The 27,982-nt window shown below is 45.8% G+C and overlaps 2 protein-coding genes across 6 annotated transcripts in view; one reads left to right on the forward strand and one right to left on the reverse strand.

Annotated features, from left to right (window-relative positions):
• The window catches only part of HPF1 (histone PARylation factor 1), a 47,227-nt gene extending 31,431 nt beyond the window's left edge, over window positions 1-15,796 (forward strand). The window contains exons 6-8 of the mRNA XM_075335069.1: window positions 68-158; window positions 5,174-5,346; window positions 15,618-15,796. Coding sequence (XP_075191184.1) covers window positions 68-158; window positions 5,174-5,346; window positions 15,618-15,749 — 396 coding nt within the window. The 3' untranslated portion in view covers window positions 15,750-15,796. The remainder of the gene's footprint in view (window positions 1-67; window positions 159-5,173; window positions 5,347-15,617) is intronic.
• Window positions 15,797-26,111: 10,315 nt separating this feature from the next.
• The window catches only part of CLCN3 (chloride voltage-gated channel 3), a 132,349-nt gene continuing 130,478 nt past the window's right edge, over window positions 26,112-27,982 (reverse strand). For all 5 annotated transcript variants that reach the window (XM_075347209.1, XM_075347211.1, XM_075347208.1 and 2 more), the window contains one exon: window positions 26,112-27,980. In XM_075347209.1, coding sequence (XP_075203324.1) covers window positions 27,819-27,980 — 162 coding nt within the window. In that variant the 3' untranslated portion in view covers window positions 26,112-27,818. The remainder of the gene's footprint in view (window positions 27,981-27,982) is intronic.

Raw genomic sequence — 27,982 nt, forward strand, 5'->3', positions numbered from 1 at the left:
CAGAATATGTTGGCGCTTTATTATTTTTATCTATTCATTATATCTATTCACCTATTCTTTGTATTAGGTGGTGACAAAGTCATTCCACGGTGCAGGTTTGGTTGTCCCTGTGGATAAAAAGACTGATGTTGGATACAGAGAATTGCCTGAAACGGATGGTAAGTGCACAGCACAATCCCTGTAACTTGAGATTACTTTTTAGGCTGCTTTCACACCTCCGGTTTCTGCAATGCGGCACAATCCGGCACTTTGCAGGAAAAAACGCAACCGTTTTTGTTTTTTTTTTTTGCTTTCGGTTGCGTTTTTCCTGCATAGACTTTAATCAGTGCCGCATTGTGCCGCATGGCCTTGCGTTCAGTCCGGTTTTTGACGCATGCGGCAGATTTAGCCGATGCGGCGGCCGGATGGAACGTTGCCTGGCACGTTTTTTTGTGCGGCAAAAAAAACCGCACTGCGACGCATCCTGCCGATGCGGTGCTTTTCCCAATGCATCCCTATGGATGTCGGATGCGGCGCAATGCGGCAAAAACCGCATCCGGCCGCCGCATGCGGGTTTTGCCACTGCGCATGCTCAGTAGCATGTCGCAAACGGCAAAAACCGGGCGGGCCGCGTGTAAAAAACTTATGCAAAGGATGCGGTGTTTTCACCGCATCCGTTGCATAGGTTTCACAGCCGGATAGAGCCGCACTGCTCAAACCGGATGTGTGAAAGCAGCCTTAGGCTATGTTTACAGGTTGCAGAAATTTCTGCACTAAATCTGCACATTCTAGCAGGAAAAATGCTGCAGCAAAAAAGTGTTTGCATTTTCTTTTTTCTCATTGCTTTCAATGGTGAAAATGCAGCCAAAAACACAAATAATTAACATGCTCCAGATTTTTGTCTGCAACCAAACTTGCTAGGAAAAAGTTTCAACGTATGCACAACAATTCAAAATTCTCCTAGACTTTGCTGGCATCAGGATATCCTTGGAGATTCGGGAAAATCTGCAAGCAAAAAAAAAAAACACAATGTGTGCACACAGCCTAAGGCCCTGTGCACACAGTGCAGTTTTTGATACGTTTTGGGTGCAGTTTGTTGCCCTCAACTGCACGCATTTCCTTCCCCAGCAAAGTCTGAGAATTCAGAAAGGCTGCGCACACATTGCTGCTTCTTTTTTCCTTGCAGTTGTGAAAAAGGAAGCAGCCTGTCAATTCTTTCTGCGTTTTTGACCTGCGGTTTTTCGTTGAATATAGTGAAAAAATGCATGGACGAAACGCACCGAAACGCGTCAAAGCATGCGTTTTTTTTTATACATTTTTCATCCAAAGGTGCGTTGTTCGCTGAAATAACAACTGCAGCGTGCGCACATAGCCTAAGGCTGTTTAAACAGTAAAAGATTTGAGTGGTTTGCAGCCAGCATAAATAATATATGCAAAATCATCACTCTGCAGTCCCCATATGTATTAGGAGAAAGGTGAGGATGGTTTTATTATAGAATAACGTTAGTATGTGCACACAGTCTTTTTCAGCCTGCTTTCACAGGTACCCCTGCCTCAAAATAAATGAACGTAATGCACAGCAAGGTAAAATGACTTGTGTGCACATGATCGGTGTTACTTCTGCTCCAGGTTCGGACACTGAAGCTGTTAAAAGTAGTAAGTTAGGTCCTTGGGCTGCTTGCAAGTAATAGTATAAACTACAAACAAAACCACAAGCGAAGCCCCTTTTAAGAAGAAGATCAAGGAAAACTTAGTGATTTTTCACCGGTGTCCTAAAAATTGTCGTAATACGCTTATGATTAAAAGTGCAATATACTGACTAGTGATGAGCAAGCACTACCATGCATGGTACTCGTGATGAGCGGATAGATGCTCAGATGGTCGCGATTCTAGTACTCGAGTATAATGGAAGTCAATGGGGGACTCTAGCATCTTTCCAGAATGTCTCTGAAAAATGATGGAGTACCTGATTGAGTTTGATACTTGAGTCGCGCCCATCCAAGAATCCAACTTCTCATCACGAGTACCGAGCATGATGGTGCTTGCTCAACACCAATACTGACCTTCCGCACCCAAAAGCATTTCTAAAGGACACTCCTCTAGCTGCTTAGCCCCTTCGCAACCTGGACAGTTTTGTTTTTTTGTTTTTGTTTTTTTGTTTTTTTTTCTCTCCTCCCTTTCTTCCAAGACCCATAACTTTACTATTATTATTTTGTTGCCCACATAGACATATGAGGGCTTGGTTTTTTGCAGGATGAATTGTGCTTTTGAATGACACAATTAATTAAACCACGTAGTGTACTGGGAAAACGGGTCAAAAAATCCAAATGGGGAGAAATTGTAAAACAAAAACAAACAAGTCACAAACAGAATTCTTACATAGTCACTGGTGTGCATACCTTCTCTCCATATAGTGTAGATTTTTTAGGTTTTCGCACCCAGTTCAGACTCAGAATGGTGTTCCAGACGTTATTTCTTGATTGACAAACAGAATTCTGACATGATTTTTTTTGAGAATTGGTTTTACAGTGTACATTTTGTGGTTAGAAATGACCCCACAGTATGATTCTCATCAGTACCATTACTTATTTTTTGTCATATTTCGTTTGGAGCCATGCGATTTTTCCTTTTTTTTTTTTCTCTCCCCTCTTGCCAGGTGATGAGACATTTTCATTGATACACTTTTGGGATAGATCACTTGTTACACTTTTTTTTTTTTTTTTTTTTTTTTTTTTTTTTGTGGTATTGCAGTGACCCACAAAAAACAAAATTTTTGCGTTCTTGGCGTTGTTTTTTTTTTTTTTTGTCTACCAATAGTTTAACTTTTATTTTTTTACATTTTTTTTTTTTTTTCTGAGTGTGGCAATACGTGTATATATTTTTTACATTTTATTACCTTAATTTGTAATGGGATGAGAGGGGTGGGGGGGTGGGTTTTTTTTTTTTTTTTTTCACTGTTTATAATAGTCTCCTTTTGGGCACTTGAAGCTACGATAGTCTGTTGTATATGAAGCAATGCCACAGCTTCTGACTTGCACAATACATGTACGGCGAATGCTGTCACCAGATTAAAGTGAACCTGTCAGGTACAATATGCACCCACAACCACGAGCAGTTCTGGGTGCATATTGTAAATCCCTGCCTAACTGTCCCTGTATACACTAGCATAGCTAAAGAGATCTTTAGAAAAAGTATTTCTACAGATCTTTTATCTTATGCTAATGAGCGAGGGGACTAGTTCCAAGGGCATTATATTCCCGAACTAGTCCGCCCTCCTAGCATGGTAGTACGCCCACATATTACACCTGACAGGTTCCCTTTTAAAAGGCAGCTATTGCTACATTTATACTACCCATGGTTCAGGATCAGGCACTGGCTGAATGACTGTAGAAAAATGTTTTACTCTGAATTCCTGTGAGGTTTCAGAAAAAAATTTGTTTGAAAAACCTAGTCAAGGTCGATGTCCCTGATGACTAGTCTGAGGTGGGTTCACGGGGCTGGCTTCTTCCTACTCCAATCACTTTAAATCCCCAGTCTGTTGTTAAAGGGCCTCTGTCAGCAAGTTCTTGCCACCTAATCTGAGCGCAGCATGATGAAGGAAAAGAGACCTCGATTCCAGTGATGTCACCTACTGGGCTGCTTAGTGTAGATTTTATTAAATCACTGATTAATCAGCAGGAGATTTATCATTAGAGGACTATTTGGCGTGCTGCAGGTAGTCCAGCAGTTGCATGACATTGTTATAACCTGCTCTATATTCAAATAACTGCAGCAGAGAAAAGAGAGAGATCCTCAAAATGACAGCAAACAGCTCAGTAAGTGACACCGCTGAAATCAGGGTCTGTGTCTCTACATTATGCTACTCACAGATGGGGGAGAAAAAAACCTGGTGACAGATTCCCTTTAAGTACATCGGGGGGGGGGGGGGGGGTTTATTTGTCAGTCAAACTGATTAAGGGCTGGTAGAAGCTGACCAGTTACAGCGTCAGACTTGTCAGCCAAGACGCATAGTTCCCTGGCAGCTTTCAAATAAGGCTTCCTCTGAAACGCCACAGCAATTCAAAGTAAAGCCTACCTGGGTGCGATCACACAGCCAGTGCCTGGGCCATACTGCCTATGGGTAGCATGAATCTGATGACCGGTTCACCACAAATGCCTTGTGAATGTAGCCTAACCAAATTCTGACCGGTGTCGCGCTAACCTTTATTGTACTGTATGTATCTGAAACCAGCCCATTCTGAATGAGTCCAAATGCACCAAGCCCCGGAAACTCTTGGTCAAGATACAAATATTGATGCAAAAGAATAATCTTAGTGGATAGAGCATTTCTTTAGTACAATTGACCTATGGAAAAAGCTGATAAATTCTGAAACGTATAGTTTACAGCATGACAAACTCTAGATTAGGACCTGTTCAATACCAATGTTCAATAATGGGGTAATCGGCCTCTGCTCACTTCTGTATCACGTGAGTAAAGCTGCTAAAGTCGCTTCCACAGGTTCTGCTGGCTCTTTCTGAATGAATGAAAAGTGAGTGGGAAAAATATTTTTCTTTTAATCACTTAACTATTATTCACATAATCTTCACCTTTAGTTGCCATACAGACCATCTATACAATAAGCTGTTTCATCTGTTTAAAGGTGTTGTCCAGGCTATTTCAACTTCATGGCTAGTGCTGCAGCTTGTTGAAATCCAGCAGTGTGTAATATAGACACTGTTAGGCCTCTTTCAGACGTCAATATTTTGAATCCGTGTTTCATCAGTATGTGGAGTCCAAAACCAGGAGTGGAACATGGAGAAGAACTATCATTGAAAGACTGACACCTGTTCTGTGTTTTGGAGACACTCGTGGTTTTGGCAAATACTGATGAAACATTGTTGCAAAATGCTGACATGTGAAAGAGGCCTTAAGATTGGTCTCTGCCTGCTTATTTGACCAGTCATCCCATGACCATAAGTATGCAATAAAACATTAAGAGAACTGGATGATGAGTCGACCCCTTAACATAATTACATACTTGTGGTCACCAAATGACCATTCAAACTTGCAAGCAGATTCCAATCCTGATGGTGTGCTTATTAGCTTGCTGAATCCTAACAGTATGTAAAGTGCTTTCCTACAGTTTGCACTAGGCTGGACAACTTATTTCTCATAAGGGTTAGATGTAGTGATTATTTATTTTTTTGCTTAAAGGAAACCTAAAGAAGCTTTGTAAAGCCATAGTGGACGCCTCGGATGATGAGAAGCGAATGAAAGCCTTTGCTCCCATTCAGGAAATTATCACATTCGTTCAGTTTGCAAATGATGAGTGTGATTACGGTATGGGATACGAGCTGGGAATCGACCTGTTCTGTTACGGATCACGAGTAAGTAAGCCAGCTCCACACCATTCATGACTTTTTAAGGACCGCTGGGGGAGATTTACAAAGCTAAATGAAGTTCAATTTGTGCAACTTGCCTCGCACATTTGTTTGGCTTAATATGTGGCACGTGTTGGAGCAAAGTAAGGCCGGTTTCACATTTGCGTCGTTTTGACGGAAACTGAATCCAGCACAGATGCAGTACAGTTCATTTATTTACAGTGGAAGCGCGACACCATGTGGACACATGCGGGTTGTGCATGAAGCACACAAGAGCATGGTGTCGAGATTCAGTATCCGTCAAAACAACGAAAATGTGAAACCGGCCTAAGCTAACTAAGACTGTTTTCACATCAGTGATACTCTGCCACAATGCCAGATCCGGCACAACTGCGGTACATGTCAATACAGTTAAATGGAATCGCGGCACGATAAGGTCACATGCGGCTGCATGTGACCGCATGTGACCTTATCTTGCTGCGATTCCATTTAACTGTAGTGAACTGTACCACATTTGCGGCAGAATAACGCTGATGTGAAACCAGCCTATGCGTGTGAACCAGTAAAAGCTGAAGCTGGGGTCTTTCTTTTGCCGCTTCTTTTTAATTCTAATTTAAGTATTCAACTATATATTAAAACACAGATGCAGCAATACACTCCCATATGTCTGCAGGCATTCTATTACGTTGGTAACAGAGAGGGTGGCATGTATTGTCTCGAACTCTCCACTAGGGGGCCCGAGACTTTAACCCCTTAACGACCCATGACGTACTAGGTACGTCATGGATCGTGTGCCGGTAAGCCCCGCCCCCTGCCGCCGGCAGGCGGTGGCGAGACGCGCACATATCAGCTGTTATCAACAGCTGATATGTGTGCCTGCTAGCCGTGGGTGGAATCTCTTCCACCCGCGGCCATTAACCCCTTACATTTCGCTGCCAAAGTCTTGGCAGCGATATGTATATGGGCGCCGCCATGACAGTGACTTACCCTGCCCCCACCGGAAGTCACGTGACATGATCACGTGACTTTCGGCGGTTGCCATGGTAGCACAGGGTCATGTGATGACGCCTGTAGCTAACATGAGTCACTTCCTCTCAATGCCGGAATACAGCCGGCATTGAAAGTGAAGCAGCAAATCTGCAGTTCTCAGCTCTGTAGCTGAGATCTGCAGATAGTGCAGAGCGATCGGATTGCTGATCGCAATAGCCCCCTAGGGGGACTAGTAAAATAAAAAAAAAAAGTTTTAAAAAATAAAAAAACCTAAAAGTTCAAATCACCCCCCTTTCACCCCATTGAAAATTAAAGGGTTAAAAAAATAAAAAATACACACATATTTGGTATCGCCACGTTCAGAAATGCCCGATCTATCAAAATATAAAATCAATGAATCTGATCAGTAAACGGCGTAGCGGCAAAAAAATTCCAAACGCCAAAATTACGTTTTTTGGTCGCCGCAAATTTTGCGCAAAATGCAATAACAGGCGATCAAAACGTAGCATCTGCGCAAAAATGGTACCGTTAAGAACGTCAGGTCGAGACGCAAAAAATAAGCCATCACTGAGCCTCAGATCCTGAAAAATGAGAACACTACGGGTTTTGGAAAATGGCGCAAAACGTGCGCCACGTTTTTGGACAAGCTTGTGAATTTTTTTTAACCCCTTAGATACAAGTAAACCTATACATGTTTGGTGTCTACAAACTCGCACCGACCTGAGGCATCATACCCACACATCAGTGTTACCATATAGTGAACACTGTGAATAAAATATCCCAAAAACTATTGTACAATCCCACTTTTTTTGCAATTTTTCCGCACTTGGAATTTTTTTGCCGTTTTCCAGTACACTATATGGTAAAACTTATGGTTCCATTTAAAAGTACAACTCGTCCCGCAAAAAACAAGCCCTCATATGGCAAGATTGATGGAAAAATAAAAAAGTTACGCCTCTCGGAAGAAGGGGAGCAAAAAACAAAAACACAAAAACTGAAAGTGCCCGGGGGCTGAAGGGGTTAAATAGCAGCCTTTTGCCGCGTCTGTAATCCCTGACTAAGATGTACGCATAGTATTTTGAAATGTTTTGTTTTTTGGACCCTGCATGAGCCTGTAGTGCTCACCATCTAACTCTGTGACGTCACACATGCGGTGCACGCGACTCCCATACAACCGGGAAACCACCAGCCGGGGTGCTCCCGCCTGTATCGCGTTCTTTTTTTTTTTTTTTGCCACCCACCCTGCGTGATTTCCCTGCGGTGAAAGTTAACCCTTCAACTCAGCCACTCCAGGGAACTTCCAGCATTACTGGCAGCCGCGTGGACCACCTGCCGGATCCACCTGCAGCCTTGAACTCTGTGCATTCTGAGTAAGTTATAATCACACTGTTCGGCCCTGTGAGCACTCTGTGCAAGCACCTTCTAGGGAGTTAATGAAGTAGAGTTATCAACGCTGTTTAAACACCCTGCACCTAGTATTTCCTGGTTTAGCATTATTGTATGTGATTCAGTGAATGCACGGTGTCATATATCTTATCCAGATTTAATTATGGATACAGGGGAAAAATGGTGTCAGATCTTCAGAGGGTTGAAATTATAACTCCTCAATTATGGCTTCATCTCTTGAACATGTTGTTGAACTTGTTTGCGCCAATGGTTGGAGCTTAAATACAAGCGATCTGTGAGAGATGTGCACAAGTGGTCACCTCCCCTCTGCTAGCGGCCCGCACAAGGGTCTGATCTTCATGGAAGCACGTTCCATCTCTGGGACTTGTAGCCACTTTATTTATGGCGCCTCCAATAAGTGAATAAGCTGGTAATATGCAGGCCATGTAAACCTGTGCTGCTTTTAGGTAAAAGAAGGGAATTTTGTTTACTTACCGTAAATTCCTTTTCTTCTAGCTCCAATTGGGAGACCCAGACAATTGGGGTGTATAGCTTATGCCTCCGGAGGCCACACAAAGTATTACACTAAAAGTGTAAAGCCCCTCCCCTTCAGCCTATACACCCCCCGTACTGCTACGGGCTCATCAGTTTTGGTGCAAAAGCCCGAAGGAGGAAAAAATTATAAACTGGTTTAAAGTAAATTCAATCCGAAGGAATATCGGAGAACTGAAACCATTTAACATGAACAACATGTGTTATACAAAAATAGGGGCGGGTGCTGGGTCTCCCAATTGGAGCTAGAAGAAAAGGAATTTACGGTAAGTAAACAAAATTCCCTTCTTCTTTGTCGCTCCTTATTGGGAGACCCAGACAATTGGGACGTCCAAAAGCAGTCCCTGGGTGGGTAAATAATACCTCATAATAGAGCCGTAACGGCTCCGTCCTACAGGTGGGCAACTGCCGCCTGAAGGACTCGCCTACCTAGGCTGGCATCTGCCGAAGCATAGGTATGCACCTGATAGTGCTTCGTGAAAGTGTGCAGGCTCGACCAGGTAGCTGCCTGACACACCTGCTGAGCCGTAGCCTGGTGTCGCAAGGCCCAGGACGCTCCCACGGCCCTGGTAGAATGGGTCTTCAGTCCTGAGGGAACCGGAAGCCCCGAGGAACGGTAAGCTTCGAGAATTGGTTCCTTGATCCACCGAGCCAGGGTTGACTTGGAAGCTTGTGTCCCTTTACGCCGACCAGCGACAAGGACAAAGAGTGCATCCGAGCGGCGCAGGGGCGCCGTTCGAGAAATGTAGATCTTGGCGGACGTAGGTTTCCTAGCCTGTCTCATAGTGGCAATGACCTCTTGAGATAATCCTGAAGACGCTAGGATCCAGGACTCAATGGCCACACAGTCAGGTTGAGGGCCGCAGAATTCAGATGGAAAAACGGCCCTTGAGACAGCAAATCTGGTCGGTCTGGCAGTGCCCACGGTTGGCCCACCGTGAGATGCCACAGATCCGGGTACCACGACCTCCTCGGCCAGTCTGGAGCGACGAGGATGACGCGGCGGCAGTCGGCCCTGATCTTGCGTAACACTCTGGGCAACAGTGCCAGAGGAGGAAACACATAAGGAAGCCGAAACTGCGACCAATCCTGAACTAAGGCGTCTGCCGCCAGAGCTCTGTGATCTTGAGATCGAGCCATGAATGTTGGGACCTTGTTGTTGTGCCGTGACGCCATTAGGTCGACGTCCGGCATCCCCCAGCGGCAACAGATCTCCTGAAACACGTCCGGGTGAAGGGACCATTCCCCTGCGTCCATGCCCTGGCGACTGAGAAAGTCTGCTTCCCAGTTTTCTACGCCCGGGATGTGAACTGCGGATATGGTGGATGCTGTGGCTTCCACCCACAGCAGAATCCGCCTTACTTCCTGGAAGGCTTGCCGACTGCGTGTCCCACCTTGGTGGTTGATGTAAGCCACCGCTGTGGAGTTGTCCGACTGAATTCGGATCTGCTTGCCTTCCAGCCACTGCTGGAACGCTTTTAGGGCAAGATACACTGCCCTGATCTCCAGAACATTGATCTGAAGTGAGGACTCTTGCTGAGTCCACGTACCCTGAGCCCTGTGGTGGAGAAAAACTGCTCCCCACCCTGACAGACTCGCGTCTGTCGTGACCACCGCCCAGGATGGGGTAGGAAGGATTTCCCCTTCGATAATGAAGTGGGAAGAAGCCACCACCGAAGGGAAGCTTTGGTTGCCTGAGAGAGGGAAATGTTCCTGTCTAGGGACGTCGGCATCCTGTCCCACTTGCGTAGGATGTCCCATTGAAGTGGACGCAGGTGAAACTGCGCGAAAGGGACTGCTTCCATTGCTGCCACCATCTTCCCCAGGAAGTGCATGAGGCGCCTCAAGGGGTGTGACCGACCTTGAAGGAGAGATTGCACCCCTGTCTGTAGTGAACGCTGTTTGTCCAGCGGAAGCTTCACTATTGCTGGAAGAGTATGAAACTCCATGCCAAGATATGTCAGCGATTGGACCGGTGTCAGATTTGACTTTGGAAAATTGATGATCCACCCGAAACTCTGGAGAATCTCCAGAGTAACGTTGAGGCTGTGTTGGCATGCCTCTTGAGAGGGTGCCTTGACCAGCAGATCGTCTAAGTAAGGTATCACTGAGTGACCCTGAGAGTGGAGGACCGCAACTACTGTAGCCATGACCTTGGTGAAAACCCTTGGGGCTGTCGCCAGGCCGAACGGCAGTGCCGCGAACTGAAGGTGTTCGTCTCCTATGGCGAAGCGCAAGAAGCGCTGATGCTCTGGAGCAATTGGTACGTGGAGATAAGCATCCTTGATATCGATCGATGCTAGGAAATCTCCTTGGGACATTGAGGCGATGACGGAGCGGAGGGATTTCATCCGGAACCGCCTGGTCCTTACGTGTTTGTTGAGCAGTTTTAGGTCCAAAACAGGACGGAAGGACCCGTCCTTCTTTGGAACCACAAACAGGTTGGAGTAGAAACCGTGGCCCTGTTGCTGAAGAGGAACCGGGACCACCACTCCTTCTGCCTTCAGAATGCCCACTGCCTGCAGAAGAGCCTCGGCTCGCTCGGGAGGCGGAGATGTTCTTAAGAATCGAGACGGAGGACGAGAGCTGAACTCTATCCTGTAACCGTGAGACAAAATGTCTCTCACCCAACGGTCTTTTACTTGTGGCAGCCAGGTGTCGCAAAAGCGGGAGAGCCTGCCACCGACCGAGGATGCGGTGTGAGGAGGCCGTAAGTCATGAGGAAGCCGCCTTAGTAGCGGCACCTCCGGCGGTCTTTTTAGGGCGTGATTTAGACCGCCATGCGTCGGAGTTCCTCTGATCCTTCTGAGGCCTTTTGGACGAGGAGAATTGGGACCTGCCCGCACCCCGAAAGGACCGAAACCTCGACTGTCGCCTCCTCTGTTGGGGTGTTTTTGGTTTGGCCTGGGGTAAGGATGTTTCCTTTCCCTTGGATTGTTTGATGATTTCATCCAATCTCTCGCCAAACAAACGGTCGCCAGAAAATGGCAATCCAGTTAAGCACTTTTTGGAAGCCGAATCTGCCTTCCATTCCCGCAGCCACAAGGCCCTGCGTATTGCCACCGAATTGTCGGCTGCAACCGCCGTACGGCTCGCAGAGTCCAGGACAGCATTAATAGCGTAGGACGCAAATGCCGACGTTTGAGAGGTTATAGACGCCACCTGCGGCGCAGACGTACGTGTGAGTGCGTCAATTTGCGCCTGACCAGCTGAGATAGCTTGGAGTGCCCATACGGCTGCGAATGCTGGAGCAAAAGACGCGCCGATAGCTTCATAGATGGATTTCAACCAGAGCTCCATCTGTCTCAGTGGCATCCTTGAGTGAAGCTCCATCTTCCACTGCAACTATGGATCTAGCCGCAAGTCTGGAGATTGGAGGATCCACCTTGGGACACTGAGTCCAGCCCTTGACCACGTCAGGGGGGAAGGGGTAACGTGTATCCTTAAGGCGCTTGGAAAAACTCTTATCTGGACAAGCTCGGTGTTTCTGGACTGCCTCTCTGAAGTCAGAGTGGTCCAGAAGCATACTCTTTGTACGCTTGGGAAACCTGAAACGGAATTTCTCCTGCTGAGAAGCTGACTCCTCCACTGGAGGAGCTGAGGGAGAAATATCCAACATTTCATTGATGGACGCAATAAGATCATTCACTATGGTGTCCCCATCAGGAGTATCAAGGTTGAGAGCGGCTTCAGGATCAGAATCCTGATCAGCTACCTCCGCTTCATCATACAGAGAGTCCTCTCGCTGAGACCCTGAACATTGTGATGATGTCGAGGGGATATCATAGCGAGCTCGCTTAATCGGTCTGGGGCTGCGGTCCGTGTCAGAGACCTCACCCTGAGATCCATGAGACACCCCGGGAGGACATTGCTGTTCCAACTGAGGGGGACCAGGGGGCAATGATTCCACAGTGCCCCTGGCTTGAGATGCCGGCCTGGACTGCAAGGCTTCTAATATCTTAGCCATAGTCTCAGAAAGTCTTTCAGTAAAAACTGCAAACTCCGTCCCTGTCACCTGGACAGTGTTAACAGGTGGTTCTCCCTGGGCCGCCCTTAGCAGAGGCTCCGGCTGAGAAAGTGCCACAGGGGCCGAGCATTGCACACAATGAGGGTCAGTGGAACCTGCCGGCAGTATAGCCGTACATGCTGCACAGGCAGCATAGTAAGTCTGTGCTTTGGCACCCTTGCTATTTGTGGACGACGTGCTGTTGTCTCCTCTGAGCAATACAGGAGGGTATATAGACAAAAATCAACAGTGCACCATACAGTGTAAAGTATAGTCTATAATCATGTAATCTATAAGTACACTTCTGCACTAGTGGGGCCAGCACCACAGGTGCTGCTTACCGCCTTCGCAAAGCGGTTGTGTGGGCACCAGAAATCCTGCCTGGGTCTCCCTGAGCTTGTCTCTCCTCTCCAGCGTTAGCAGAGCTGAGAGGAATGGCTGCCGGCGTCCTGAGGAGAGGAGGGAGCCGTGGGCGTGACCCAGGCAAGTGCGGGAACTGGTGCCCCACTGTGCAGAGTGAGGGCGGTGGAATATGCAAAGCACGCTCCAGCCCTCAGTGCTGCCGTCCTGTACAGCGTACCGCCCTTCCCCTGACTGGCAGGGCTGGGGGCGGGAAGAAAACGAGACTAGGCCGCAAAAGCCGGGGACTCGAGTTATAAGCGCGGCCGCCGTATAAGCGCGGTCGGCGCGGAAGTCCCCGGCGCACTAACAGTCCCAGCCGCGCCGTAGTGATAACCATGGCAGCGGCGGTCAGCGCGGCAGTCCCCCTACACGAACACACTCAGCGACGCTGAAGTGTGTAATGGCACAAACGCAGTCAGCGCTGCTGTCCCCGGTGCACTAGCACACCCAGCAATGCTGGAGTGTTGCTGTGCGCGGTCCCCACGGGGACACAGAGTACCTCAAAGTAGCAGGGCCATGTCCCTGAACGATACTCTGCTCCTATCCAGCATGGTCCTCAGGAGCTGTGGATGGAGCACGGTCTCCTGTGCCTGGAGACCGAAAAGATCCCACTTCACCCAGAGCCCTAATTGAGGGATGGGGAAGGAAAGCAGCATGTGGGCTCCAGCCTCCGTACCCGCAATGGATACCTCAACCTTAACAACACCGCCGACAAGAGTGGGGTGAGAAGGGAGCATGCTGGGGGCCCTGTTATGGGCCCTCTTTTCTTCCATCCGACATAGTCAGCAGCTGCTGCTGACTAAGCTGTGGAGCTATGCGTGCATGTCTGACCTCCTTCGCACAAAGCATAAAAACTGATGAGCCCGTAGCAGTACGGGGGGTGTATAGGCTGAAGGGGAGGGGCTTTACACTTTTAGTGTAATACTTTGTGTGGCCTCCGGAGGCATAAGCTATACACCCCAATTGTCTGGGTCTCCCAATAAGGAGCGACAAAGAAATTTATATTCTGTGAAATACTAAACTATATAATAAACTAAAGAACCTGAATGGCTGTTACTCTAGGTCAGGGGTCTCAAACACGCGGCCCGCGGGCCGCATGCGGCCCGTCAGGCTGCTTCGTGCGGCCCCCAGGCCCGTGCCCCTGTTCACTATCGCGGCCGGTGCAGGGGCCGCAGCCACTGTCTGTACTTTGTTAGATGAGTGTTTTGCCGGCGCTGCGTTCTCAGAGGCAAGGACTGTGCGCGCGCAGCGCCGGCAAAACAACCATCTTATCTGACATAAATCGCTGCCAGGGGCCGGGGCACGGCCTGCAGACAGCAAGAAGCAGAGATGAGGAGCCGAGGGAGCGCAGGACAGGTGAGAAGAATGGTGTGTGTTTGTTCTTTTTGTGTATGTGAAGGACGGCACATTAACCCCTTAGCGACCTATGACGTACTGGGTACGTCATAGCTCCCTGGTACTTAAGGACCCATGACATACCCAGTACGTCATGGCGAAATCGTGGCCCCGGTGGCTGCGATCGCAGTTTGCATTGCAAATAGCAAATACCTTAGCTTCGGGGAGGAGGGGACCTCAGGAGGGGTGGTGTCTCCTCTCCGGACCTACGGAGGCTGTGATTGGCTGTGCGGCGTTCGTCAGCCAATCACAGCCACTGTAATGTTACAGCCATTGAAAATGGCTGTAACATTGAAATCCAGCCCTGATCAGTGCAGCTGTAGCCCTGATCATTGGCTGGAGCTGGGTGACCTCTGTTTCACCCGCCCCCAGCTCTGATTGGAGAGACCGGCCTTGTGACCGATCTGTCCAATCACTGTGGATCTGGGGCCGGAGACCGCCCCCTCACCTTCACTCCAGCGTCTGTGGGTGGAAAGAAGCCGAGAGCGATCGGTAAATTATAGCGCCCCCTTTCACCCGCCGCCGCCACTGCCCCCCCACCCATTACTACAGGATGGGGACATTACTATAGAATAGGGACAAGATGGGCACATGACTATAGGATGGGGACAAGGTGGGCACATGACTATAGGATGGGGACACGGTGGGCACATGACTATAGGATGGGGACAAGGTGGGCACATGACTATAGGATGGGGACAAGGTGGGCACATGACTATAGGATGGGGACAAGGTGGGCACATGACTATAGGATGGGGACAAGGTGGGCACATGTCTATAGGATGGGGACAAGGTGGGCACATGTCTATAGGATGGGGACAAGGTGGGCACATGTCTATAGGATGGGGACAAGGTGGGCACATGTCTATAGGATGGGGACAAGGTGGGCACATGTCTATAGGATGGGGACAAGGTGGGCACATGTCTATAGGATGGGGACAAGGTGGGCACATGACTATAGGATGGGGACAAGGTGGGCACATGACTATAGGATGGGGACAAGGTGGGCACATTACTAAAAGATGGGGACATTACAAGGATGGGCATAATACTATTGGATGGGGACATTAGAATTGGGACAAGGCTGGGGTCATTACTATAGGATGGGGACAAGGTGGGCACATTACTATAGGATGGGGAAAATTACTAAAAGATGTTGGCCAAAATTTCTATATAGTGATAATTGTAACACTATTAGTTACAAGAAAGGGATAAAATGTAAAAAAAACCCAACAAAATAAAACATTACCTTTTTTTACCATCAAATTTTTTTTTTTTTTTATGTTTAACCAAAGAATGTGCACATTTTGTATAATAAACAAGTGAAAAATGTTGAAAATCAGTAATCCAAAGGTGTGTAACAAAATATATATGGTACCAATAAAAATGTCACTTTGTCCCGCAAAGAATGCGGTCCCCCCCAAATTATTTTTTTTCCTCTGTGCGGCCTATACACCCAGCCGAGTTTGAGACCCCTGCTCTAGGTCTTTGTAAACAGTATTCACATTGTGGTAAATACCAATTTTCTTCTGGTTTTATTTTTCAGTACTTTCACAAAGTTGCTGGCCAACTTCTGCCCCTTGCATACAAGCTCCTGAAACGGGATTTATTTGCAGAAATTATTGAATCTCACCTGGCAGACCGGAGGAAAGAGAATGTCAGCCATCTAGACACATAATCCAGACCACAGTTGATATCACTTATTTTGTTTTGTTCTCATGCATTATGCTATAAAAATAGTTTTGTAATAAAATTGTTGTCTTCTGTCTGCAGTTGGTAAGAGTGAAATGATTTGATGACTTCAAAATGAGAAACAAATGAGCTGTCTAGAGCTTTCTACTCGTAAGGCGACCGCAACAAAAATCTAGGGACTTGATTTTTTTTTTTTTTTTTAGGCAAATAGTGCAATGTAAATAATATTGATGTCATATACACACAGGTACAGGTTAGTGCTAATATTAAAACCAGTGACACCTTCTATTGGAGACTAGGAAGTGTAAAAATCATGGTAATTTTGAGAATTGCCAGTGATTGCCAGATAAGTGGTGAGAAGAAAACTCAAACGCTCCATGTGTGAACCCGTTGGATGCAATGTGGAGACCTCAATGTGCTGTAGAGGCTCACCTAGGAGGTTCATCCTCAACACTGGTGTGAACGTGGAAAGTAAGTCCCCGGATGCTACTCCAGTCGCCAGACTAAGTGCAGGACACCAGACCAGAGGACATTCCCAGATGAAGTAAAAAGCAACACTGACACTGGGTGCTACCACAGGCAAGGCTATGGAAATGTCAGGTCATTACAGCCTAGGTCTGATGCATGCTGCCTGAGCCACAGGCACCAGACACCAGCTGTCAGGTTCTCTTAAAGTCTATAGACATATTTTACCAATTTATTTTCAAATGTCAATCACTAACTGGTAAAAATAGTTGTACTAAGGCTGGAGTCTCATTCGTGTACAGCATCCGATGTGAGAGCAATGGATGCGATATGCTAATGACCTCCAGCTCTGCTGCGAGCGTGAGCCGAGTGTTAGGAGACTGTGGTCTGATCTTGCGATCGGGTCACACCTGCAAAGGAGGGGGTGGGCGCTGCGGAGGAGAGGGAGGGGTTATTCCCCTCCCCCATCTTCTGAGGCTGTGCGTATATCGCACTGCACTTGGATAACATCCAAGTGCAGTCCGATGTTTCTCTCGCGCCCGTATACTTGAATAGGTGCAAGTGACATGGCTCTTGCAGATTTTTTTAACACAGTTTATTTAGGGCGGAGGAAAAACATCAAGATCTGTGCTGCAGCATTCTTACATGGGGCTGAGTGCAATGCAAGATTTTCTCACATTGCACTTGTGAGAGTCATATGCATGTGTGTCTCCAGCCTAAGTTTTAGTCTCCATCTTCTCTTCTTCTCAGATTTCTTGAGATGCATTTTGGAACATGCTCCTAGTTTGACCTTTTTTCAAGTGGTTGTGTCCCTCAGTAGTATATACTGGACACTATGTCTTTGTGCCTAGGGTTCTGCTGTCATTTATCGGCTCAGACTATACACAGCAACAGTCCATTTGACATCTAATTAATTATACCCTAGATTTGGCAATTGTGATAAGCTTGATTGATTCTGTCTCTGATTGTAAGTTGCTTGCAAGTTGAAAAAGAATAGTGCTCGCCATATAGCGGTAATGAGGCTCTGCCCATATAAGATGGAGCCTTCTACCTGCTGACCAGCCGCAAAGTGTGCAGAAGAAAGAGGTGGCACCTCCAAATTCAACAAGAATTTCTTCAATCTTTAAAGGGAACCTGTCATCAGAAATTTAGCTTGAAACCTAAAAGTTTCCCCCTCTGCAGCTCCTGGGCTTCATTCTAGCAAGGTTCCTGTACTTTGTGTGGCCCCTTTTAAATCAAATTAAATACTTTATAAACTTGTACCTTTTGCTATGTAAATTTTGTAAATCGTCCATGGGGGCGTGCTCTCTGCTGACCGTTGCTGTTCCTCCAGCACATTGACACCGTACCCCCACGCTCCATTTCATCCATCAGGACGCCGCCCACTGCGCCCGAGGTGCCGCCCACGCCTGGATGGCTGGTGACGTGTGTCACAAGCACGAGATTATGGGCGGCGCTGTGATTGCATCGCAAGTGCCCGCCCATAATCTCGTGGACGCGCTTTTCCCCCACTGCCTCCAGTGTTCTGCGCAAGCGCTCGCCGGCCAAATGACCCGACGTCACCTCCTTCCCATCTTACCCTGCAGCAGGGCAAGATGGGAAAGAGGTGACGTCGGGTCATCTGGCCAGCAAGCGCTTGCGCAGAATGCTGGAGGAAGAGGGGAAAGTGCGGTCACAAGGTTATGGGCGGCACTTGCTGATGACACTCACAGCGCCGCCCATAACCTCGTGCCTGCGCAAAACGTCACCAGCGGTCACACGTGCACACAGTGCACAGTACCGCTACAGTCGCACAGCACATGCGCGGGACCAGGGGCGGCGTCCTGAGATATGAAATTCAGCGTTGGGGGACGGCGTAAATCTGCTGGAGGAACAGCAACGGTCAGCAGAGAGCCTGCCCCCATGGACGATTTACAAAATTTACATAGCAAAAGGTACAAGTTTATAAAGTATTTAATTTGGTTTAAAAGGGGCCACAAAAAGTACAGGAACCTGCCAGAATGCAGCCCAGGAGCTGCAGAGGGGGAAACTTTTAGGTTTAAAGCAAAATTTCTGATGAGAGGTTCCCTTTAATTAAGTTCATAAGTTAAAACCACAAAAAAAGCCCATGGGCATCAACTAATGACATGTTTCTGGCACACAATGTGCCCTTTGTCATAGATTATAAAAAAAATGGATCTGGATATATACAAAAGCTGATGTTCTTAAACACGTAATTAATTACTTAATCAGTTTATATAGGCACAATATGTGCACTATAGTGCTGAAAACACATGAATATATAAACATTGTATCCTTTCTGCTCTCCATTCCTTTAGGTTCTTTAGTGTCTAATTTTATGATTTATTTATTTTTGTGCACCAGGTATCTTTTCGTGTGGGTTGATTTACAAGTTCTATCCCAAAAACTGCAAGTGTAGTGACATCTCCTTCTGACTAAGAGCGCATTGTGCACCAGAAACATGTCAAGGTTTCCTGCTTTTTTGGAGGTGCTGCCCCTTTTGTGTTTGCAAGTAATTTGCCCTCCACACCCCCCATATAAAACCGTGTGACATAGTATCAAATATTTGTCATGTGACGTGCTAATCTAGCCTTATAGCTGGATGTATCTGCATCATGTTTGTTGCCTTCCTTTCTACAGTCTATTTTCTTTGCCCTCCCTGAGAACATGGATGCTTTCTCATCTCTACAATCATATATGCTGTGTAAAATGTCTGTTACAATCTAATATCAAGAAAAGGAGGAGAGCACAGCTAAGAGTTTTCAGCCTTTGCAGACCAAGTTTCACTTTCCTTGGGACTGAAATGGCAGGATATTTATAATTGGAATTTAGAAAGTTTATTTCGGTGCAAATGTGAGCAGAGCCATCACCATGGGCTGCAGCAAGGAAAGGTCTCTCAAACAAGAGAAATTAAGTGAAGAAATATGCTGCACCCAGCAGACAACACACTGTTCGGCACAGCTTCGGCAGCCGATAACCCTGTCTGCCCAATTATAGAGTCCCCTACCACCACCATCATCTGTCTGGCCTTTGCTGCACTCCTTTCTACAGCTGTTGTTTTCTGGGTTGCCTGAAGCAACATCCTGCTGTACTGATCCTACATAATATCCTGCATAATATTAGTGCTTGGAGCCCTAATATCATGCAAACAGGCATACTTACTAGGTAAGTATGCCCCCCCACACTTCTAACGGTTAGCCAGCTACCTACCTATGGATCCTGAACTTCCCCACCTCCATATTACTGGCAGCAGCCAGAGCCGCTCAGTGAGCTCTAAACTCCTCTCCAGGTTTGTAATGCTCCTGACTGTTGCAAGCTGCATATCAGAAAACCAGTCAGTATCAGCTGTGACCACTATTTGTCTCATAGTGGAATACATCTCCTTTGCATAGAGTTGATCAGGTTGTTGATTGTTGGGCCACTCCTCTTTTTTAGCTGTGAGAGATATTGTCAACAACTTTAACGCGCTGCCATGTACCCTGATCTGGATCATCCCAAACATGCTCAATGGATGACGTGTGGTGAGTATGCTTATACGGATGCTTAAAAAGATGGACACCGCCAGACAGGAGTTCAAAGTAACGCCCTCTGCCTCGTTAGTTAATTTTCTGTTGGGAATTTTGTCTGAATCACATTTTTCAGAGATTTACACGTATTTCCCGATTAGAAGTGCTCAGGCTAGAGTGCAGGATAAATGTGAATCGAGCCTAACTGCGATCACTGGGAGGAAGAATGAACAAATTACCAACAGCTGAAGAATTAGCTTTTTTTTTTTTTCTTTTTCACTTCACAGTGCAGTACAGTGGAACCTTAGTTAACGAGAACAATCCGTTCTGGGAGTGTGCTTGTTAACCAAGTTACTTGTTCAGCAAAGCAAGGTTTCCCATAGGAAATCATTGCAATGCAGACGATTCGTTCCACACTTTGTTAAATGTCCCATCCTGGTCCCCTATTGTATCATTCCACACATGCACAAACACGCACAAGCACGAACACGCACATATTATGCTCACTTTACCTTCCGTTCCATCACCGGTCTCCTGGGACTTGCTGTTCGCTAGTACAGGATGTGTATCGGGTTACCATCACAACAAGGGCGGACCTTCCGCACCCAGAGTGCTGACGTCAAAGGCAAGAGCTGCTTGCCTCTGATTGGTCAGCGCGCTGCCTTTGAGTAGCAGTGACAGAGGAGGTTCCTGCTTCGTCGCTGTGGTTGCCGATACAGAGCCTGGAGCGGCGAACTACAGGACCCAGGAGGCCGGCAATGAAACGGAAGGTAAGGTGAGCATAATACTGTATGTGCGTGCGTGTTTGCTTGTGTGTGTTTGTGCGGACTGCAAGAGTGGGTTAGAGCGCGGTGGATGTACAGAACCGGAAGTGTGTGCGGTGAGTGTTTACGAGAAAGCTTCGCTGTACGTGCAAAATAATTACAAATTTACAGAAAGCTTTGCTTGTTAAGCGAAATTCTCGTTAACTGCGTTACTCGTTAATCGAGGTTCCACTGTATATGTGAATGTGGCTTTATTCCTCAGGTCAGTAAAATTACAGCGATAGATTTATACAGTTTTGGGGGTTTTTTTTAGATTTGGCTACTGTCACACAAAATGCTTTTGTTACAAAAAGGTTTTTTGCATCATCAAAGTTTGAAGGCTATAGTTTTTATTTTTCTGTAGACAGTCATATGAGGACTTTTTTTTTTGTTTTGCAGGATAAGTTTTTATTGATATTTAGGGCTATATGAGTTTAAATCACTTTCCATTCTTTTTTTATGAGGCAAAATCAGAAAGAAACTAATTTAGCAATTTTTTTTTTTTTTAATTTATGCCATTCAGTGTTGTAAAAGTGATGACTGCTATATTGGACAGTTATAATACCACAGTGGGTTTTTTGTTAAGCCGGTTTTACACCATAAAAACAATCTCAGAAAAAAAAATGTTTCTGCACTGCTGTATTCTGAGAGCTATAGCTTTTTTTTGTTTGCTGATTAGGCCAGTTTCACACATTCGGCATTTCGCCAGATTCGGCACACTCCCGTACAGTGCAATACTGTACAATGACATCGCGGCAAGCTCCGGTCACATGACGAGTTTGCCGCGATGCCATTGTAGAGTATTGCACTGTACTGGAGTGTGCCGAATCCAGCCAAATGCCAGATGTATAAAACGGGTCTACGCTGTATGGCGTGGGGGGGACAAGACATTTTCAGTTACACAACTTTTATTTAAATTACTTTTTTATAGCGTTCGATCTCCCTTTTGTGTCAGCTGTAAGATTAAAGTTAGTTGGGTTTTTTTTTGTTTTTTATTTTTAAGATGTTCACTGAAAGGTTGACCAGTGTGACAGTTTCATAGATCAAGTTGATCTGGACGCAGTGATGCCAAATGTGTACAATTTTTTTTTTTTTTACATATACATAGGTGTAATTTATTTTTTTTTTGCTCTTTCTGATTTTTTATTTTAATATTTTTACTTTTATTTATTACTCTGAGTGCTGGTATAATTCATTGCAATGCACAAGTATTGCAATGGCTACTAGTCGGTGTAAGGCTCGAGTCACATTTGCGCATAGCTTGTGCGAGGATCGCATCACACTTCCTGGACCGGTAGCTCTCCTGACACACTCCTGTTAGGAGAGCCACCAGCTGGTTCGATCCTCACGATGTGCGCGCACACACACAAGTGTGACTCCAGCCTTACACTGTCTGAACCCTTTTTAGACCATGCAACTGGTGTAGTCCAACAGGCTTTCTGCAGCCAGGTAAGGCCGGTTTCAGACATCCAGCTTTTCGCCGGTTCCGGCGCACGTCAGTACAGTGTATACAGTCTAGTGGCAGCGCAACAAGCTCTGGTCACATGCTGGCATGTGACCCGAAAGTTACAGCGCTGCCACTGTACTGTATACACTGTACTGGCGTGCGTCGGAATCGGCGAAAAGCTGGATGTCTGAAACTGGCCTAACTCAGAGGTAGTCATTTGACATAATCACGGGATCCCAATCAGGTGGGAGAGGGAATGCTCTCCCTCTCCTAGCTCTCTAAATGCTGTGATTGCAAATGATCGTGGTATTTAGGGGGGCTTAAACAGCCAGGAGCTGCACAATTCTGAGGTAAAATCTGTATTCAGTGAAAAACGTTCCCATTACTGAGATGAGATGGCAGTTGGTAATAAGATCCTATGTAGATAGAGGAAGGGGTGGGGTTTGTTTTAGCTCCTCCCTCTTTTGGCCTCTCCTCCTTGTTGCTCCCATCATTGAATTTCATCAGTTAAAATGCAGAATTGAGATGACTAATCAATTCTGACAGAACAAAACAGATTTCTCTAATTAGATAAGGTACTAATTTTCATGTGTAATACTGATTTATGAAACAAAATTAAAACTGTTGTAATTTCATCACCAAATTGCTTCTTGATTATTGAAATAAGTTGTTCTTGGAAGTTCAGATTCCATTCTTTTCATTAGTGTGTCAGCAAAATTGCTAGTGAACCTACCATCTTAGATGAAAAGCAACCACACAATTTGTAGAGGATGCTTTATGATAAAGGCCTCAGTCTATTGCTTACCTCTTCTGCAATCATTCTTTCATTCTCCCAAATGCACCAGTCTAAGAGCTTCAAACAAATTACCCCACTGAAATGTCCTAGACTACCATTCTGTAGGCAGTACGTCTTTGCTATTTTTCCTTGGAGACAAGTGGCTTCTTTGCTGCCTTTTTGACACCAGGCCAGCCAAAAAAGCCTTTGCTTCACTGTAATGATGCATGGATACCCATCTGCTACTTTTCTGGAGCAAGCATGGCACTGGTATTCAACTGATCCAATAACTGAATCGTCTTTAGGTGATGCTCCTGGCACTTGCTGGACATTCTTGGGCAGCCTGAAGCCTTCTTCACAGCAACTCAACCCATCTTTTTGAAGTTCTTGATGATCCAATAAATAGTTGATGTAGTGGCAATACTACAAGCAACAATGTCCATGCCTGTAATGCTACTTTCACACTTGTGTTGGACGGCTTCCGTAGCATTGCGTTGTGTGACAGATGCAACGGATGCGGTGTATATAGTGGCACAAGGGATGCTACGGATCGTACAAAACGGAAAGCTTTTTTTTTCTTTACAGTTTTACCGGCAGCAGACTATTGTGAACGATCAGCTGATCACTCTCAATAGCCGGCGGCCGGGCGATCAGCTAAGCGCTCATACATGCCGACGGCCGGGCGTTCAGCTGAGAGCTCTCACATGCCGGCGATCAGCTGAGCGCTCATACATGCCGACGGCCGGGCGTTCAGCTGAGAGCTCTCACATGCCAGCGGCCGGGCGATCAGCTGAACGTTCGGCCACCGAGAAACAAAGTTTCTGTAATTTAAAAAAAAAAAAAAAAGCATGCGCACTGAAAAATAAAAGGTTTCCGTCGCTAAAAAAAACCCAAAACGTTACATGCAGCATTCCTTCCGCTCGACGCAATGTCAAAATAACGACGCTACGTCGTCCAGCGGATGCAACACTGACACTTGCGTTACAGTGCGTTGTCCATACAAGTCTATGGAGAATAGCGCAGTGCGTTAACGAACTGCGCTATTCCCCAAAGTGACGGACTGCTCTGAACGCAAGTGTGAAAGTACCCTAAAGCAGTATTGACTTTCTTTGACTGTAACCATAGATATCAGGAGACAATGATTACAAGTACCAGTCACTATCATGCTGATTAAGTTATATCAGCTGCCTTGTCCTTGTTAAAGGGAGTGTTGCCACAGAATGACTAAAGGCCACATCTCACTAAGCAACATCGCCAGCAACATCGCTGCTGAGGCACGACTTTTGTGATGTAGCAGCGATGTTGCGGTGTGTGAGGTCCAGCAACAACCTGGCCCCTGCTGTGAGGTCGCTGGTTGTTGCTGAATGTCCTGGACCATTTTTTAGTTGTTGCTCTCCCGCTGTGAAGCACACATCGCTGTGTGTGACAGCGACAGAGCAACAACTGAATGTGCAGTGAGCAGGGAGCCGGCTTCTGCGGACGCTGGTAACCAATGTAAACATCGGGTAACCAAGAAACCCTTTCCTTGGTTACCCGATATTTACCTTCGTTACCAGCGTCCGCCGCTCTCACGTGTGCAGGGAGCCGGCCCTGACAGCGTAGCTGGAGTACACATCGGGTAATTAACCCGATGTGTACTCTGGCTAGGAGTGCAGGGAGCCAGCGCTAAGCGGCGTGCGCTGGTAACCAAGATAAATATCGGGTTGGTTACCCGATATTTACCTTAGTTACCAAGCGCAGCATCGCTTCCACGCATCGCTGGTTACTGGTTGCTGGTGAGATCTGCCTGTGTGACAGCTCACCAGCAACCCGTGTAGCGACGGCTCCAGCGATCCCTGCCAGGTCAGGTTGCTGGTGGGATCGCTGGAGCGTCGCTTAGTGTGACGGTACCGTAAGTAACAGCACTTGGTACCATCCTTTGTATCGTTACTTTTAAATGCACCTCCGCACCTGCTTGTTTTCCAGTCTGCATACACCGCCCCCTTCCTCTTTTTGGATTCAGAGGTTGTGCTTTATAGAACTAGATAAGGGCAGAGATGGATGGGGAAAAAAAAGTATGTGAGAAGTCTGGCCAAACAATGATGCCCTGAGCGCCTGTATTTGGTATTAACAGTCATTCTGTGCAGAAAAAGTCCCTATAAACACTTTATGAGCTAGTGAGAAGATCACTGAAATGATGTAAGGTAATTTTGTGGTAGGGCTAACATTTAGCAAAAATATTTTTTGTGGTAAATTTAATCTCCATGATAAATGAATTACTTTACATTTTTTGGTATTGATCTGATCACTCTTCATAACTAGTTAATTTGCACTAACACTATAAAAACAGACCGCGAACTCTGCAAACCAAAAGTTTGATACTGACAAATTTTGACCTGGTTTGTGCAGTTATATTATTCATAGGGGGTCAATTACTTGATGGAGGCCAAAACGTTTGGTTTCTATGAGACTGGTATATGACAGGTTTTCCTGTGTTAAAAAAAAAAAAAAAAATTGCAAATGCATGGGAGGTTAACAGCAAAAACAAATATGTACAGCAGAGGTTAGGAGTTGAGATGCAGTAGTTATGTGGTTTGAATCATTTGCATTGATTTTGCTCATGTACAACCTCATTAATAAAAAGCAACTGACAATTTTGACAACTCAAGCATGCAATTTTTCCAGTGCGTGGCATAAGATGAAAGTAATAGGACAGACTAAGGCTCTGCTCGCTGTATATTGGTGCTCAAGAGCAAAAGAAATAATATTGTAGAGTAGCTCTGGCGCTCAAAAAGCAATATGAAGACAGATTGTGATGCAAATAAATGTATTCATTTTTCTGCAAAACCAGATAACCCAGTTGCCGAGACCCAACATTTTGACTCAATTAGAGCCTTCATCAGAGGTTGGCCATATGGGTATCTAGTGCAGGGATCAGTGCAAAATAGTGAAAAATACACCTATATGAAGAGGAGCCCAGGAGTGACGTCACTGCCACTTATACACGAACTGCGTCTCCTGCTCTTGGGCTCCTCTTCATATAGATACCCAAATGGCCAACCTCTGATGAATGCTCTAATTGAGTCAAAACATTGGGTCTAGGCAACTGGGTTATCTGTTTTTGCAGAAAAATAAAAATACATTTATTTGCATCACATTTATCTTCATATTGCTTTTTGAGTGCCAGAGCTGCTCTACAATAAGATGAAAGTAATGACTGGATGGTGAGTAGCTTTCTTGAAGGAATTGTCAGTTTTTGTATTCAGTTACGATCCTACCCACAGATGCTCACGGTTCATCCAATTCTCATCGCATTGACTGTTTTAAACTACGTCGTAAAAAAAAAAAAAAAAAGACAAACAGGGCAAGACAGTACAGTTTCCCCAATACGTTTATTTGGATTTCCACAATACAGAGCACCTCCACTTGTCATTTCCACTTGATTTGTAATGTAGATGATATATCAGAATGCCCGAACAGTAACGTCCTGTAGAACTGCGTCCATGCTACCATCATCATCCTTACAACAAGCCTTGTTGCTCAAGAGACTCCCATTATAAAGAGTCAGACGGTCTTCTTACAGCTCAAAACTTTAGACTTAAGGCTCATCAGAATACAAATGCACTTTCCAAGGATTAACTTTTTTTTTATTTTACCAGACAGCAATGGAGTCAAGCTGAGGCCATAACCCTTGTTGGGTCTTGTTCTAGTGATGGCATAGAGCACAAGTAGCTCCGTAATAGTAGTATATCTAATCACATAAACTTGGCTGACAGGCAAGGCAGCAGCCGTCTATAATGGCTGATGGCTTCAGTTTGCCCTTTGTGATTGCCAATTTAGTTTTGGCTGTTGTGTGTTATTGCTTATTTAGAGGTATTTTACCACTTTTAGGCCTCAGCAGTACCGTGAGGAGGTTGGTGTTGCTGTGCTTTAAATATGGTTCATGCATACTGATCAGAATGAAAAGAAATTGTAAGGTCGATAGTAAAGAGATGCTTTTTCCAAAGATTTGGGGGGCTATGTTTTTGTCACATATGATTACTTCTATTTGTTTTCACATTAAACAGATCAAATACAATTAGCGTCCAGTGTCTAACAGATTTAATAGGGACTCATCATAGGGAAGGCAAAGGACCACAAAAGTTAAGATGTGCAATTAGTGCAATTAAGTATCAAGTTTTTTTTCTCTCCATTTGCCTGAAACTGTCATGACTGATTGAACATCAAGCAGAATATAAATACAGATGAACATTTCCACTATCATGTACTGTAGGTAGAGCAGTATAAACAGTTGTCAGTGCTTGCAGTATAATTACAGAAGGTAATAGTAGACTTGGGTAGTATTCCACGATTTTCCTAAAGCGTCATACCGTGCAAAGGCTCCATGACAGAAAAGAAAGAACAAAAGTCTTCACAGCTCATTACCAAAGTGGCTCTATCCACTTCAGGGACTGTCTAACATTGCAAAACATTAGTGGATTAAACGCTGCCAACGTACAAAAATAAAATTGCATAAATCACTTCACATCATGGAACGGAGCTTAAAATAATGAACACATCCACTTTTGTAAGCCGTTTAGCGTAAGATGTCTGCCCCCTGCACGGCTCAGCAGTTCTGTACCAAGCTAAGCGCTGTATGGCACATTTTTGGATTCAATGGCAGTATATCTCAATATGAGACATGGCTGCTTTAAGGGTCTCCTCGTGGAATATAACAGAGGAGTATCAGACGAAAGAAGAAATAAAATCTGTCCTGGAATGTACAAAAAGTGAAGTGTAACCAGTTGACCGCATACACTTTATCCCCCAGCATTACAAAGGGCAGCAAATCTTGAAGGATGGCTCAATTCTGGGTCATTCCCTGCGCTCAACTAATGGAGTTTTGTACACTCCTGTAACAGATCTGCCCTGGTGACTTCTTTACACTGCCCGCTACTGGCAACATATTCCCATTACATGATCTGCCCACATGGCGCCTCAAATCTGATCATCCCTTGAATTTGGAAGGGAGGCAAAATGTCACGCAATGGAAAACCTTTATCAATTCAATTTTTTTCCAGTTTTTCAGTCAATTCCTCCATCAGGGCAGAGAGTCCTTCAGTAAGCTGACCTCCTCTTCAGTCTCCTCCGTTTCTTCTTCATAAATGGCGTTCAGTTGAACATTATCAACTCGGGGTCGTGGTTTGCCATCTGGGCCATATGGCGGAGAATATCTTTTTTTGTGATAATGCCAAGGAGGCGTCT

The sequence above is a fragment of the Anomaloglossus baeobatrachus genome, chromosome 1 (assembly GCF_048569485.1).
Source record: "Anomaloglossus baeobatrachus isolate aAnoBae1 chromosome 1, aAnoBae1.hap1, whole genome shotgun sequence".
Classification (NCBI taxonomy): domain Eukaryota; kingdom Metazoa; phylum Chordata; class Amphibia; order Anura; family Aromobatidae; genus Anomaloglossus; species Anomaloglossus baeobatrachus.